A 16,281-nucleotide genomic window follows, 5' to 3' on the forward strand; every position below is an offset into this window, starting at 1 on the left:
AACTCTTATTCATGCTTTTATCACCTCACGTCTGGACTATTGTAATTCCCTTTTAATAGGGGTCGGGTCGGGCACCTTGTCACGCCTGCAGTTTAACCGGTAGTAGGAAATTCGATCACATCACTCCGGTTCTGGCTTCCTTGCATTGGCTTCCCATTGAATTTAGGGTTCGTGTTAAAGTCCTTTTATTGGTTTTTAAATCTTTAAATGGTCTGGCTCCTGTCTATTTATCTGATTTGCTGAAGCCACATGTTCCTCCTCGCTCGCTCCGTTCAGCTGAGCAGCAGCTGCTGTCGGTCCCTAAGTCGCGGCTGAAATGCAGAGGAGACCGTGCCTTTTCAATTGCGGCTCCGATGCTCTGGAATAACCTTCCCCTCCAAATTAGACAAGCGTCATCAGTGCAGGTCTTTAAGTCCAGATGGAAAACCTATTTTTATTCCCTGGCTTTTAACTCTGTAGGAAACTGACACCTTCTTATTTATTTTATTGTACGTAATGATTTGATGGTATTTTTAATTTGGTTGTTGTTTTGTTCTGTGTTGTTCAGCACTTTGGTCTGCCTGGTGTGTTCTTAAAGTGCTATACAAATAAACGATGATGTTGATGATGTCGAGGAAGACCTAGTATATTGTTGTGAAATTTGATGAATCTATAAAAAATTGTGGGCAATATAAAGTTTTTACTGATCTTCATATTTGGTTGACTTTGACCCAATTTTCACCAAATCAGAAATCAGCTTGAGCTGTTTTTGGTATCTACCAAATCTCATAAACTCAGATTTTATTCTGAGTAGAACAGAAAACACATCAAATGTTTAAAATGAGAAACTCTGATGGCAGCGACACATCTGTAAAGTGGGACAGCTCCATGCTTCCTCTTCTTCAACATCAGCCTGTGATGGTCTGTGAGCTGAGGAGGGCAGCAGTCCTGGCTCTGCTGCGTCCTGTTGCTGATGCTCCAGATGTTTTCAGCTGACTCGCTTCCTATGAAGCTGTGCAGCTGGAATATTGACTTCAGTAGGTAACAGAGCTACATTATGGAGCAGCTTGTGTCTGAGCAGGGAGGAACCTTTAGAAAGGTCAGTATTACAGAAGCAGGTAGCCTGATGGATTAACTGGTAGGATCGTGGGAGTGTAGGAAAGAGCTTAGCTTTGTCTTTAGACACCAGTCCCAAATCTCTTATGGTCCACACTGGTCTCGTAGCCTGGGTGTCCTCATAAGGTCCTGTACCAAAAACAAATCCATTGCAATGAATAGCTTTAAAGAAGAGATCGTGTTCTTAGTGAGGTGAAAGGTAAACTGGACCCACGTCAGTTTGCACAGAAGATGCTCTTGTAGCTGTTGCAGAGAATTAGTGTCACGTGGACCCAACAAAGATATTTATGGACTGTTCATCTTTAATACTGGACCACATATCTTAATGCAAAGGTTATCACAGCTTAAGGGTCACAGCACACTGATCAGCAGCAGAAGGGTGTAGAGTATGGCACCAACAGGTGGGCACACCTGTCCTGACCCGGCCTCACAGGCCACAAAGCACCAATCCCTGCTTCTGTCAGTGCGGCTCATTTAAACTGGAGGAGTGATTTACCTGACACAGCTTTGCTGTTATGACACAACATTAAAATGACAAAGTAATAGTACGAGAGCGTCTCTGGCTTTGCACTGTAAAAGTCCAAAGTTCATACTTATGTGTAGGTGAGCTTCAGGGTTCAGGATCTCAGGTGTTCCTCTGCACTGCTGCACCTGGAGTCTCACTGTGACATCATTAAAACCAGTCCTGAAAGACGTGCGTATAAAGCTAAAGAAGTATCCAACCGAAGGTGTCGGCTGGCGTGAAATATCGTTTCACATTGAAAGTGAAAATTCCTAACATGTGACAGTTGTTCCGGTGTTAAGGGTCCGGTTTGGTTTGTACGAGTAAAACAGGACAAACCAGCACATTTTCAGCATTATGTACTGGATGTTTGCAGAGACAATCCAGGTAATAATGAAACTTAAGAAGAACTGGAAGCCACTTACACCTCCACCCGCCCCACAGACATCTTGATATAAAGTGGAAGCGGGATGCTCAGGTCAGTGTTTCTGTGCACAGCAGATTATCAGCTCGCACACTCAGGACAGCACGGTAAGACGTTTATTCTTATTCATGCTGCATTATTAATATGGATGTGTATTCTGTTTTAGTTCATAGGAACTTCTCGGTGATCAGTTATCATATTTTTCTCTTACAGGAGATTCACCAAGAAGATGGAAGCGAAAGATGAACATATCGAAAAACTGATTCATGAATTATCACCTGATGTAGAGAGAGAGCTGAGAAACACCTGGATGCGCCTCCTCAAAGGAACAGTTGTGACGGGAGGATGCACATTAGTATGCGCGGCTCTCTTTGGACCTGTGGGGTTTGCTGTTGGTGAGTGAATGAATGATCCAGATAAGAGGGAACTGTTCCTACAGTGGGTAATACTAAGAAAATAAAAACAAAATAAAGTCATTGTTTCTGAACAATGAGACCCTAACCCTATCTGAACAGATAACATGGAGGAGAAACACATACGGGGACAAAACCATAAATCGGATCATTTTTCTTTGGCTTTTACGAAACTTGTTCACAGTAAATATAAATCTATTATTAAACAGATAAAAATCCTCAGCTGTGTTTTCTGATGTTTTTATTTGGGATAATTCAAACACTTAACCTTTTTGTGGAAACAAGACTGGATACCAAACCTGGTTCTGACTTTCCATTCACCCTCTCTTCTGTGTCTCCTAGGTGGAGTCATTGGTGGCCTCTCCAGCTGGCTGACCAGTAAAAAGTTCAAGTCTGTGCCTGAGATCCTGGGGGAGATGACTGATGACCAGAGGAGAGAGCTCTTCAACGCAATCAGGCGACATTTACGTGGCCTGGTGTGGAAAACTGCTGAAGACCTCATTGATAAAGTGATGAGAAATCCTGATCTCAAGACCACAATTATCAATTTGTTAATCGGAATGTTAATGTGAGAACAGGCGTCTTAACATTTATGACTCTGTGTGTGTGTTGGCCTTCGTGATGGACAAACACAGTCAGTGAATTTTAACCAGACGTATTTCTCAGTTAGAAACATAAATTAGAGATAATCTGTGCCGGAGTAGAAAGTCAATGTATTTTCTTCACTCTGATTCAAATAAAAGAAAAAAACTGCTGAACATTTTTGTGTCCTTACAAATGATTTCATTCTCCTGAATAAAGTACTCCACATACTGTGCAAATGTAAAATATGGAGAATTATACTTGAAGTTGGCAGCCGGTTTTCTCAGACCAACAGCTCCTAAAGGTCAGACATCAGTTTCCTCCGGCATGTTCATCTTTAGCTCCCTGCTCGCCTTTTTGGGTTTGGAAGACAAAGAAACGTCAGAAGGTGCAGCTGAAGAACATCAACAGCACGTTTATGGAAAAAAAACGAGTGTAAAATCCACACGCAGCACATGACCAGCTTACCCACATTCAACAAACTCAGATGTTAAAGTTGTTTGAATGAAGCTGAAAGGTCAGACCAGGTGTAACCAAAGGGTGCAGTTAAAAGCAAAGGTGATAAAGAGCTTTAGGTTTCCCGTGAAATCTTAAGAACTTCGAGGTGATACACGAGATCTGAGCTGAATGTTTGGGCTGAAGTGTGTGAACAAGATGAAGCAGAAAAGCTTGTGTTTCAGTGAAACACTGAGAGTGTAATCAGACCAGTCCAGCAGAAATCCTGCAAACACTTCAGTGTGAAACCAGAGAGAAGACAGGATGTCCATTCTGAGGTCTGCAATTTCTCTGTACCATTACACTGCGCACTGACTGAGAATACAAGTATCTGAACTTGTTCTTCAGGTTTTTACATTAAATGGAACATTTAAAGGTAATCCATTCTGCTCATTTAAGCTCCGATTCACAGTCTGTATCTGATCCTGGGCCTCAGTGCAACCACTCAGCTCATTGCATCTGAAAGAAGCGCTTTTAGCTCCTCCCCCTACCTTCCTGTCATGTTTGGGTCAAATCTGACCAATTTACAAATGATAAAACCCATAAATATTGTGTTTTACATCCGATTGCCTATGGGTCTTATGACATCCTCCACAGTATGCACTATATGAAAGTGATAAGCACCTCTTTAGTTGAATTTTGAACGTTTTAATCAACTTTGTTACATCTCTAATGTTCCCGGCCATAGAAAACACCATAGAAAATGAATTGGAATCCAACCTCCACCCCATTTGGCCTCCAACCCCCTGAATGGCCCACTGAACTGACGTTTCTTATGTTAATTTAAGAGCTGTTAAGACTAACTGGTCAATTGTGACCAGAACACTAAAGTAGGGTGGGTGTTGGGTCTAAACTTAGACCCCACTGACCCTGGGACTTATTCCCGTGAAGGACATGCATGTGAGAATGTGTGTGTGCGCGTGTGCAAGAATGTCTGTGTGTGTCTCTGTGTGCGTGACTTCCTGATCACAACTGTTTCTAACAACATCCTGGTCATAAAGAGGGTAATCTCCCCCACACCCAATGTATGGTTCAATTCCTGTATTGGTTCACCATACACAACACAGTGAAGCCATAAAAAGGGCAGGAAGCTTACCAAACATGAAACAAACCTTCACAAGGATCAGAATCAGAATCAGAAAGGGTTTTATTGCCAAATGTTGAGCAGGTTTACAACATTAGGAAATTGCTGCGGTACTTAGTGCAAACATACTGTCAGATAACGCTTAAATAGACATAAAAATAAGAATTAAAAGTGCTAAGTAGATAGATATATACATGATATGTGCATGAGTGCAGGTGGTGATCAGTGCCAAACATGGAATGATGCAGTGAACACAGCGTAGGGTCATGTGTTAGTGGTGGGAACAGTCATACGGTTATTGTTCATGTGTCCAACAGCAGAGGGGAAGAAACTGTTCTTATGGCGAGAGGTTCTGGTGCGAATGGACCGGAGCCTCCTGCCTGAGGGGAGCAGGTCAAACAGACTGTGTCCAGGGTGAGAAGGGTCAGCTGAGATCCGGGCTGCACGCCCCAGTGTCCTGGAGGTGTACAGGTCCTGCAGAGATGGGAGTCTGCAGCCAATCACCTTCTCAGCAGAGCGCACAACACGCTGCAGTCTCTGTTTGTCCCTGATAGTGGCTCCAGCGTACCACACGGTGATGGAGGAGGTGAGGATGGACTCGATGATTGCAGTGTGGAATTGCATCATCGTCCGTGTTGGCAGGTTGAATTTCTTCAGCTGCCTCAGGAAGTACATCCTCTGCTGGGCTTTCTTAATGACGGAGGTGATGGTGGGCTCCCACTTCAGGTCCTGGGTGATGGTGGTACCCAGGAAGCGGAATGAGTCCACAGAGGTGATGGGGGTGTCAGTCAGGATGATGGGGGGGAGTGGAGCTGTGTGCTTCCTGAAGTCCACAATAATCTCCACTGTCTTCTGGGCATTCAGCACCAGGTTGTTGTGGCTGCACCAGGACACCAGACGTTCAACCTCCCTCCTGTAGGCAGACTCATCCCCGTCCGAGATGAGTCCAATAACGGTGGTGTCATCTGCAAACTTGATTAGCTTGACAGACTGGTGGGTGGAGGTGCAGCAGTTGGTGTACAGGGAGAAGAGCAGAGGAGAAAGAACACAGCCCTGAGGGGAGCCAGTGCTGATGGTCCGGGAGTCCGAGACATTCTTTCCCAGCCTCACATGCTGCTTCCTGTCCGTCAGGAAGTCAGTGATCCACCGGCAGATGGGATCAGGCACATTCATCTGGGAAAGCTTGCCTCGGAGATGGTCTGGAAGGATGGTGTTGAAGGCAGAGCTGAAGTCCACAAACAGGATCCTGGCGTAGGTTCCTGGGGAGTCCAGATGCTGCAGGATGAAGTGTAGGGCCATGTTGATGGCGTCGTCTACAGACCTGTTGGCTCTATATGCAAACTGCAGGGGGTCCAGGAGGGGGGCCGTGAGGGTCTTGAGATAGGAGAGAACCAGGCGCTCAAATGACTTCATGACCACAGATGTCAGAGCCACGGGTCTGTAGTCATTTAGTCCAGTAATCCTAGGTTTCTTGGGGACAGGGATTATGGTAGAGGACTTGAAGCAGGCAGGCACATGACATGCCTGCAGTGAGGAGTTGAAAATGCCAGAAAACACTGTGGATTTACTTCCAATATTTGTCGCATTTGCAGCAGATTTACTACAGACTTTGATCAGGAAAGTGAGCCGGTGCACTCGTGCGTCTGAGAAGACGCGGACTGCTAACTGCTCTTCCTGGGATCTTCCTTTCCAACGTACGCTCACTCCGGAATAAGATGGACGAGCTGGCCCTGATGAGAAGCATGAACAGAGACTTTGCCTCCTCCTGTGTCTTATAGATGTGCTTGTGATAAAACACTACAGCCTCCCCAGAACCTCGAGAGGCTGGGGAGGGGGACAAAGGAATTCCTTTGATCACAGAGTTGAAACAATGTAGAGATGGTAAGCATAAAAATGACAACATTTAACAATTCACTTTAACAGTGGGGGTGCACACAACAAGGGGGTTAAGAAAAAGTACTCATGATTGGCTGCTCCTCACAAAAAAACACCTTCACCTCTCTGTGACAACATCCAGAACAAAGAGTTAAGTCTGTGAAGGTTCTCAGTCATCCAGGTCATCGTAGTCAAAGGCGCTTGCAAAGAAAAGCGTCTGGACTTCTTTAAGTTGCTTGAAGACGTTTCACCTCTCATCCGAGAAGCTTCTTCAGTTCTAAGGTCAAATGGTGGAGAGTCCCAGATATAAACCTAGTGGGAGTTTCCCCCCACAGAGGGACAAAAGGACCCCCTGATGATCCTCTAATCGCCTGAGCCAAGGTGTGAAACTGGGTGTGGGTCCCAATCAGGATCAATGACATCCTGGTGCATTTCAGACCCAGCAACACGCTCAGACACAAACACCCGAAAGACAAAACTCCAACACACAGACTTAACAATGTGGTGTTTGCTGTACAGTGCAGCGAGGAATGACCAGACCTCTACATTGGAGAGACCAAACAGCCACTTCACAAGCGCATGGCACAACATAGAAGAGCCACCTCCACAGCAGTCCATCTGCATCTTAAGGTCAAAGGTCACTCTTTTGAGGATGCCAATGTTCACATTTTGGACAGAGAGGACAGATGGTTTGAAAGAGGAGTGAAGGAAACCTTTTATGTGCACTGTGAGCGACCATCTTTGAACAGAGGCGGTGGTTTACGATACCAACTCTCTGCCATCTATAATCCAGTTTTGAGTTCCATCCCCAGACGCCTTAACGCCCACTCACATCCTGGGCCATCTGACCTCAGGAATTCGCATGATAAGGTGGAGCCAGGTTTCACAATGAACTCACCCGAAACCCTGGCTGATTGTGACCCACACCCAGTTTCACACCTTGGCTCAGGCGATTAGAGGATCATCAGGGGGTCCTTTTGTCCCTCTGTGGGGGGTATCTCCCACTAGGTTTAAATCTGGGTCTCTCCACCATTTGACCTTAGAACTGAAGAAGCTTCTTGGATGAGAGGTGAAACGTCTTCAAGCAACTTAAGGTGTCCAGACGCTTTTCTTTCCAAGCTCCTTAGACAACAAAGAGTTAACAAAAAAGTGCTGAGAGCAGGAAATACTGTTCGTACATGGAGCTCGATATTAGAACTTCTGGTCATGTCACACAAGTTATCAGGACACAAACATTAACAGGAAGTCTTTTAAAGGTGTAGCTGAGCCAACATTAAAATGACAGCGTAATACTACGGGAGCATTTCTGGTCCTGCACTTCAGGGTTCAGGATCTCAGGTGTTGCACCTGGAATCTACACTGTGACATCATTAAAACCAGGCACAGGCCCTCCAAGGCCTATCTCCCCTCACCACACTCCCTGCTGGTAACTGATGCCCTCAGGGGTTGCGTTGGTGGTTCTTGGTGTCCGGGGCTGGGCGCTCAGGTATGTACCAGCTCACTCCCAGTGACTACTTGGCGGGGCCTGGTGCCTGTTGCTCGGTCAGGCCTCTTCCGGGGCAAAGGGGGCCCTCGGGCCTCCAGCCTCTGGGCCTGTGGCTCGGTTCACTCTGGCACAGCTGGCTGCCTGCAGAGCCGGCAGGCAGCTCTCCTCAGCTCTTCCCAGGAGGGTGGCACGGATGCTCCTCCGGTGGTCCTCCTTGGGCTCTCGCACTCTGGGGCCTCTGGATGCCTGCAGCCTGGATCTCCTCCATGCCTTCTTCATGCCCTGGGGGACGGGGCTATGGCTCTCTACATCCTCTAGCAGACCATTACATGTGGAAACCTTTTGAATACAAGCGCGCTGATCCACACAGGTGTTCACTGTTCATAGACATAAACTACACCTTTATTGGCTGCTACCTCAAAGCACATTGTGCGCTGTCGGTCCTGCGTGCTACACAACAACATTCAATATTTAGTATTTACTGCTGTTTACACTTGGCTAGATTAATGTGATGGTGTTGTGTTTAGTATGTTGCTTTGTTGTTTTTGCTTGTTTTCTCTTCTTTTTCTCTCAACAGGTGATCCAGGAGGTTTTTTTTCTCTTCTTTCTCTTTTTAAGTGCCCTTTCTCACTGTCCCTCTCCCCTTCTGTTTTTGTTTTCCTCCATCTTTCTTTCTCCCTTTCCTATCCCTCAGTCATGTCTGTCCCGTCTGTAACAACTGAAAATAAAATAAAATAAATAATAACAACAAAGGTCGATCAAATGGACCAATACGGCAAGGCCGTGATGGTCCATTTGGCAAAGTAAATCCATTGGGTATCCTTGTTGGTCTTCAGACAACAATTCTGACGGCTAAAGAACCAAATGGGACAGGCAAAAAAAAAAAAAAAAAAGAAATCATGAGAAACGCATCAGGGCTTCTTGTTTATCAGCTTTACAGAGAAAAATGCCTTAGAGACGCATCATACTTCACAGTTTATCCCAAAATGATGTATTGAACATATGTTTTCAGGTTTGAAGCAATTGATCTGGGCTATGCTTGGTAGAGGTATAATGCCAGTTACAAATCTCTCAACATGTGTACACCGTGCACCAATTTTGACAGAAAATACACAAACTGATACGAGGCTTTTTCCATCTTGTGGGGCTTACAAAAAAAAAGAAAGAAAGAAAAACACCCAGTCCTGAAAGACGTGCGTATAAAGCTAAAGAAGTATCCAACCGAAGGTGTCGGCTGGCGTGAAATATCGTTTCACATTGAAAGTGAAAATTCCTAACATGTGACAGTTGTTCCGGTGTTAAGGGTCCGGTTTGGTTTGTACGAGTAACACAAGATAAACCAGTCCAGTAACGTCCTGAAGAAATGAAACCGATGTGCTAATATGGTAAATGGGTTTATATTAAGACACTAATGAACACTGGCAGGGTCCTTACACCTCACAGAGTGGGTAACGTGATCACACAGGTTTGGATGTTTGGAGCGTCTGTTGGAAGCACCGAGACGCCGTAAACACCTACAGTTCAGAAGCACACGGCACAGATGTGACTCGATCAGGGTACTTTCATTTCTTATTGTCTCAAAAACGATTATGATACCAACTCATCTGTTAGTCAGTGAATGAATGAACTAAACAAAATGCTGGTCACCAAGTCAGAGCTTAAAGTTTTTGTTTGCTTGTTTAATATGAAGGCGAGTGAGCTTCAGGTTTCCGGTAAATGCCAGGCGCTGCTCCAGAAAGCAGGTTTATCAGATTCTTTCTGTTTCTGTTCCAGAAGAGCCAATCAGAGTCTTCAGTCGGCTCTGATCGTGTTCATCCAACATTTGTAGTGAAAGAAGCCGGGCTGTGCGCAGCAGTCTGTAAGAGTTACCATCAGAGGCTGCTGTTGAATCCATCTCCCCCGCTGAGCTGCATCATTTATTTGTGTTCATCAGCACTGGCTCTCTGTGCCTCCAGCCTCTTATTTTAACCACGTGCCGTGCTATCCACCGCCCCCTGCTGACCGTTAAAAAGAGTGCAGGTTTAAGGACCTTCAGTTTTGGCTTTAATCTTCAGACGCTGATGAGTTTAGGTCAGCTCTTGTTCCTGAACAGAAACCTGGAGTTTCATCTCAGGATGAAAACCCTCAGATATTTACCTGAACCTGGTCTCTGGAATGAGCCCACAAACAAAAGCAGACGTCTGCGAGTGAAAAATTCCCAGTGTGTTCTTCCAGCATTCACAGAGACAACAGCCGACATCAGTGATGTCAGGGCGGAGTGATGGTGCTGGATCCTTCTGTCAAACTGAGACGAGACAAACCGCTCCAGTAACATTCAGCAAAAAGTGAAGAATAAAAGGTGTTTTTGTGTCAGCGCGACAGAAGAGTGTGGATTTAGACCCTGGTGTGAAGCTGAAATCCAGCTGAGCACACATCTGTGCTTATCTGTAACTTTAAATTCATTTCACTTTTACTGCACGGCACCAATTCACAACTGCAGTCGCCTCCAGCAGCTTTAAACTGTAAGGCTGTAAAGACCCTGCAACGCTGGAGAGGAACCCAACAATCAGACGATGCTCATGAGCAGCACCTGGAGTGGAGGCTGAGGGAGGGGCAGCCAAAAGGCCAACAGAGCTCCTGAGCTCAAACTACAAAGCTTCAAATCATTTCAGACATTTTGCAGTCACTGATGAAAGTATTGCAGTATTTATAGTTGTATGATGGAAATAATGAAACTGAAACTCACACACTGACACCTCACACACAAACACACACCTGCTATAAAGGTGTGTGTTTGTGCTCGTGCTTCATTCCTCTCAGGACAGCAAAGGTAAGAAACATAGATCATTACAGCTTTTCTGTCTTTCTGCTACTTGTCACTTAAACTTGATCAGTCATTGTTGATCGCACCAGCTGATCCATGTCGTCTATATTAGCTTATTTTAACTTTCACTGCTGTGGACGAGTCAGGAGTGCTTTTTAAAAGTTCGCGACATGAATCAACTTAACAGTCAAAAATATTATCAATGATTACAAATAAATCTGAATATTTTTCTTCTGATTAAATATTAGACTGAACGTCTGCTGCTTGGACCTTACAGGCCTGATGTGATTTGCTGCTTTATGAATAAAACTGAATTTGTTCTGACAGTAAAATTACATCACAGTTACATCCAGGCAGAAACTGACAGAATTTTACCCAAATACTTCATCAGTAAGATGAACGACAAAATAAAAAAAGATCTCCAACAACTGCTCGACAAATTATGGTCTGAGCCAGATCTCAAGGTCACCATGAAGAACTCGGTGAAAGGAGGAATTAAGACCGGAGGATGTGCGGTTGTTGGTGGGCTGGTTGGTGGACCTCCGGGGTTTGCTGTGGGTGAGTACATCAATTATCCATTTGTGAAGCAGACATTAAAGCAGCTGATGATTGGGCCAAATGAAACGAAAGAATCGAGGACACAGTGAGAACTTGGACAAAATCAATCAGATTTTTTATTTTATTGGGTTATTGGACTGATAGACTGCCATGTTCAAAAAATCTATAGGTATGTGGAATTGGGAGAAAATGATCCCTCACACAGAGCTTTAACTTCTCAACTTCAAAAATATAAACTGCTGTACGTGAACTTTTTGTCCATTTAAGTGCAGATCAGCAAACTGTGAGCGGTAAACTTTGAGTCTCCATCGCTCTGCTCTCTGCTGGGAACTGTTGAACCAAACCAACACATAAGTTGCAATGAAGTGAAAATTCTTTGAAGCTTTGTGGAGTTGAGGGGACCGAAGCATTTTAGCAGTCATGCGATGAACTTGAACCTCAGTCCCATCAGATATAATTTACTCTCAGTCTCCTCTGATGTTTTTAACGAACACCTTTTATTGCTTGTAATGCACAGACACACCAACAGAGGGCAGTAATATCTCTTCAACATACATTGTAAAATTACTATTACAACATCCTCTTCAAGACAGGCAGAAATATTTCTAACTGGAAACATTATTCAAATAATCCGTCAAAAATATAACACGAATCGACACAGTGGCCATTTCCATGGTGAGGAATGAAGAGAAACAGCTCCTAAAGCAACATATGTGACTCTCCATCCACCCTCTTGTCTTCCAGGTGCAGCCATCGGAGGCATCTACAGCTGGAAGACCAGTGACGATTTCAAGCCTCTGCCTCAGATCCTGCGGGAGATGCCTCCTGCTCAATTGGACGAGCTCCTTAAATCAGTCATGGCTATTTTAGTTCATCTGAAATGGGAAACTGTAGAGGGCCTCATTGATTATGTGATGAAAGACATTCCTCTCAAGAAAGCAATCATTGATGAGTTAAAGCGCAGGGTGAAAACTTTAACCTGAGAACAGGTGTGCCGTGAGTTCTGGCTGCCTGCAGACTTTTCATGACAGTCAGGTCTCTGTGAATAAAGAGGTTTCATGTTGAACCCTGAAGCACACAGAGGAGAGAAAATCTTTCTTCATCTTTTTCAAATAAAACAAACTGATGAGCCTTTTTGTGTTTCCACAAATGTTCGCATTATAATGATTGAAGGTGCAGCGCTGCACGTGTACATTATGGATGTACACGTGCAGCCGACGATGATGCTGAAAGACCCGATGAAGTGATACAAGCTGCCGGTTCAGTTTAAGATCTACTTGAAACTGTAGGTAGAGTAGGTTGAAATCAAAGTCACGCACATACTGAACAAAATGACTTTGGGAGTTATAATTCGAGTACCATCTGCAAATTTATTTATTTCATATTTTTGTATTCGTGATAAAACTTGTCACATTTGTTTAACGCAGCATGACAGTTACATGGAAATAACATTTTCTTTTCTGTCTTTGTGACTCAAAATTTCATGTTAAAAGTTTCTCTACATGCGGGGGTGTCGTACCACGGTGGCTATCCCCGACGGGATCTAGCACGCGCTGGGCAGGGAGAGTGGACCCAGCTGACTCCGCCTCCATTACAACCAACTAGAGGTGGAAGTGACGTTTGACTTTAGTGAAAAGGTGAAAGATGAGTGTCGTTACACTGTCGTTCAGTCTGTGGGTTACAACAGAAAATTATACATTTATTGTTCTCACCTGTTATCGGACGGGATAAATTAAAAAACAAAAACAGGACAGTTTGGCTGATAATTATTTGGATCCCACTGAAACTGTCTAAACCAGCGGTGCCCAACCTTTTTTGCATTACGGACCGGTTTAAATCCGACAGTATTTTCACAGACCGGCCTTTAAGGTGTCGCGGATAAATACAACAAAATAAAACCAGTACCGGTACCAAAAAAGATTTATTCATAACACACGTGAAAAGACCCAGGGAACCAAGTTAATGATAAAAACGATAAAAACCTTAAAAACCATAGCCAACCAAGTTCAGCTTTCGTGGCCCGGTCCATGGCCTGGGGGTTGGGGACTGCAGCTCCAAAGAGCTCCAAAACTTCAGGAGTAGTTAGTCACTATAAGAAGTGTTTGTTAACTGAAAATCAAGAATGATGGATGCCATTTGTCCCTGATTTGGAAAGCCCGCTCGCAACGCATGGGAAACAAATCCTGTCAGGGATACTTAGCGTGGAACGACACGGGCACAGCTTGGAGGCTCAGCATGACCTTGAAACTTTCAACTAACCACACCAAAGTAAGCCGAGCTATGTCAAAGCTCGCAAACCCCCCAAAATTCCTTCAGAGGAACAACAACATGAAGGTGCTACTAACAGGATGGTGGAACTGAAGGTAGCGTTAAGAGAGTTGAGGACGCTTGGCTCGCAGTTTAAGTCCAGCATTGACAGCATTGGTAAAATGGGTGAGATGACCACCTGTGTCACAACACACCAGTTTGAGAGATCGAGCAGAAAGTAGAGCGCCGCCGCCTGCAGACAGAAGAACCTGAAGAACGTCTGGAGAGCAGCAGTGGCGAATTAGCAAAAGCAATGGAGCAAACTGCCTGGTCGAGGTGTGGCATGAACCGAATCCTGGAAAAGTGGAATACTCGTGTCACTATAGTACATTAAAAACTTGCTCCCCCATAGATTACTTCCCTGTGTCAAGAGAGCTGTTATCACAAATGAAAAACTGCTGGCACAGCTGTATAGTTATAAGTGACCATGGTCCTGTCTGTTAGCATTTACGGGTGGGTGGCTCAGGTGGAAGAGCAGATCATCTACTGATTAGAAGGCTGGTGGTTCGATCCTTGGCTTCCCCGGTCTGCATGTCAGATATCCTTGGGCAAGATACTGACCCCAAGCTGCCCTCTGATGCGCTCATCGGACTGTGACTGTAGATGAGTTTGCACTTGTGAATGCATGAATGAGGCATGTTGTATAGAGCGCTTTGAGTACTCCAGGAGAGCAGAAAAGCACTCTATAAGAATCAGACCATTTATATAGACGGAACAAAACGCTGAATTTATTACATACGTTAAAACCAGAACAGCATCGATTTTGGATCAAATACTGGCCAAACTAGTACCAACATAAGCTGGGAGGAGAGGAGAATTAATCAGCTTTACAAGCTCCAACATTTAAAGAGAAAAAATGAAATGGAAATTTCAGGAAAACAGATTAAACTCTTGGAACTTCAGCTTATTAAAAATAAAGACTACAACTACTCAAATCAACTTACTTCTTTTGAAAGCAAAATATAACAAGTTACCCACTGACAAAGCGGAGAAAAAGCTCGCTCTGGCTCAAAACATCTTATTACAATCAAGGAGAAAAGGCTGGCAATGGGCACGGAGAACTCAGACATCACAGTCTGAGACAGCAATTAGGATAATTCTTCAGGAAACCTAATAATAGACCCCCTAGAAACTTACAGTAGTTTTAAGGAACACCACACAGATCAGAATGTCTCAATTTGACCAAAACACATTTATCAGTCATTTGCAATTTCACACAATGATGATGAAAATTTTTTTATTTATACAGCACCAAATCACAGCAGCAGTCTCCTCAAGGTGCTTTATACTGAAAACCCCCAACAATCATATGAGCCCATGAAAGCACTTTGGCGACAGTGGGAAGGAAAAACTCCCTTTTAACAGGAAGAAACCTCCGGCAGAACCAGGCTCAGGGAGGGGCGGGGCCATCTGCTGTGATTGGTTGGGGTGAGAGAAGGAAGACAGGATAAAGACATGCTGTGGAAGAGAGACAGAGGTTAATAACAGATATGATTCAATGCAGAGAGGTCTGTTAGCACATAGTGAGTGAAGAAGAAACACCCAGTGCATCATGGGAATCCCCGGCAGCCTACGTCTATTGCAGCATAACTAAGGGAGGATTCAGGGTCACCTGGTCCAGCCCTAACTATATGCTTTAGCAAAAAGGAAAGTTTGAAGCCTAATCTTGAAAGTAGAGATAGTGTCTGTCTCCTGAATCCAAACTGGAAGCTGGTTCCACAGAAGAGGGGCCTGAAAACTGAAGGCTCTGCCTCCCATTCTACTTTTAAGAAAGCAGTCTTACATAAGGTGGAAAGATTCAATCTAGTTATAAAAACCCTTTTTATCAGTTCAACATAGGACTTAATTATCCAACCACTGATGTTAAATCAACTGACAAACTATGACCGTTTATTGAAGTAAGTCAAAGAAACACCTGAGCAATGGATAACTATGCCCATATCACCGATCAATGTTAAAATGTTAATGTCCAAAATGTTTAAAACAAACAAAAACCCCACTAGTGACAGGTGGTATAAAGCCCACCACCCCTGTATCTCTTGGTCTCCCCAGTATGGACAAATACAGTTTGGACGTCAGCAGGAAGATCGGGTGGTGGCTTTAAAATATGGTTTGAGAGGAGCGTGAGGAGGATAGGTCTTTATCTAAATGGCAGCTTTCTAACATTTAATCAACGTTGTCAAACTTATAACAACACTAAAAATATATATTTTTTTAAATTACAGTTAAGACACTTGATTTGATCTAAACATATGCCTTCAACACCACTATCCAATCTCACACTCCGTAAGAAAAACCCCACCATCGATCAGTTGGAGGCGTGGAGACGGGATATTCTGGAAAACATACAAGAAACAAAGGCTCGTTTAAAATCTCACAAACAGCCAGAGTCCAGAGAGTCTGGAATCCGAGACATTCCAGACTCATGTTGGAGACTTTCAGGAGAAAAAGGCTTCTTCACTCTGTATGGGACCGGTCAACACTGAAGAAAGACTGGAAGACGTTAAAGTATAGTTAGGGCTGGATCAGGTGACCCCGAATCCTCCTTTAGGTGTAGGCTGCCGGGGGATTCCCATGATGCACTGGGTGTTTCTTCTTCACTCACTATGTGTTAACAGACCTCTCTGCATTGAATCATATCTGTTATTAACCTCTGT

General features: G+C 44.2%; 2 protein-coding genes across 2 annotated transcripts; both read left to right on the forward strand.

The window, feature by feature from the left end:
* The first annotated feature begins 2,087 nt into the window (after window positions 1-2,087).
* LOC146678040 (protein C19orf12 homolog) lies at window positions 2,088-3,123 on the forward strand. The gene is made up of 3 exons (XM_085410585.1): window positions 2,088-2,128; window positions 2,235-2,416; window positions 2,777-3,123. Exons 2-3 carry the CDS (start codon window positions 2,251-2,253, stop codon window positions 3,004-3,006), a joined length of 396 nt encoding a protein of 131 aa, XP_085266711.1. The 5' UTR covers window positions 2,088-2,128; window positions 2,235-2,250; the 3' UTR covers window positions 3,007-3,123.
* Window positions 3,124-11,229: 8,106 nt separating this feature from the next.
* On the forward strand, window positions 11,230-12,371 carry LOC146678041 (protein C19orf12-like). Its single transcript, XM_085410599.1, has 2 exons — window positions 11,230-11,317; window positions 12,062-12,371. The coding sequence occupies exons 1-2, from the start codon at window positions 11,230-11,232 to the stop codon at window positions 12,298-12,300; spliced, it is 327 nt and encodes a 108-aa protein (XP_085266725.1). The 3' UTR covers window positions 12,301-12,371.
* The last annotated feature ends 3,910 nt before the right edge of the window (window positions 12,372-16,281 follow it).

Source organism: Rhamphochromis longiceps, linkage group LG1 (assembly GCF_057381845.1).
Source record: "Rhamphochromis longiceps isolate RC_006_pf linkage group LG1, R_longiceps_female_GT1.1, whole genome shotgun sequence".
NCBI classification, from domain to species: domain Eukaryota; kingdom Metazoa; phylum Chordata; class Actinopteri; order Cichliformes; family Cichlidae; genus Rhamphochromis; species Rhamphochromis longiceps.

Coding starts and splice junctions, on each gene's coding strand:
- LOC146678040 (XM_085410585.1), top strand. CDS start 2,251: ATGGAAGCGAAAGATGAACATATCGAAAAACTGATTCATGAATTATCA. Junction 2,417..2,776: donor ACCTGTGGGGTTTGCTGTTG/GTGAGTGAATGA, acceptor TGTGTCTCCTAG/GTGGAGTCATTGGTGGCCTC.
- LOC146678041 (XM_085410599.1), top strand. CDS start 11,230: ATGAAGAACTCGGTGAAAGGAGGAATTAAGACCGGAGGATGTGCGGTT. Junction 11,318..12,061: donor ACCTCCGGGGTTTGCTGTGG/GTGAGTACATCA, acceptor CTTGTCTTCCAG/GTGCAGCCATCGGAGGCATC.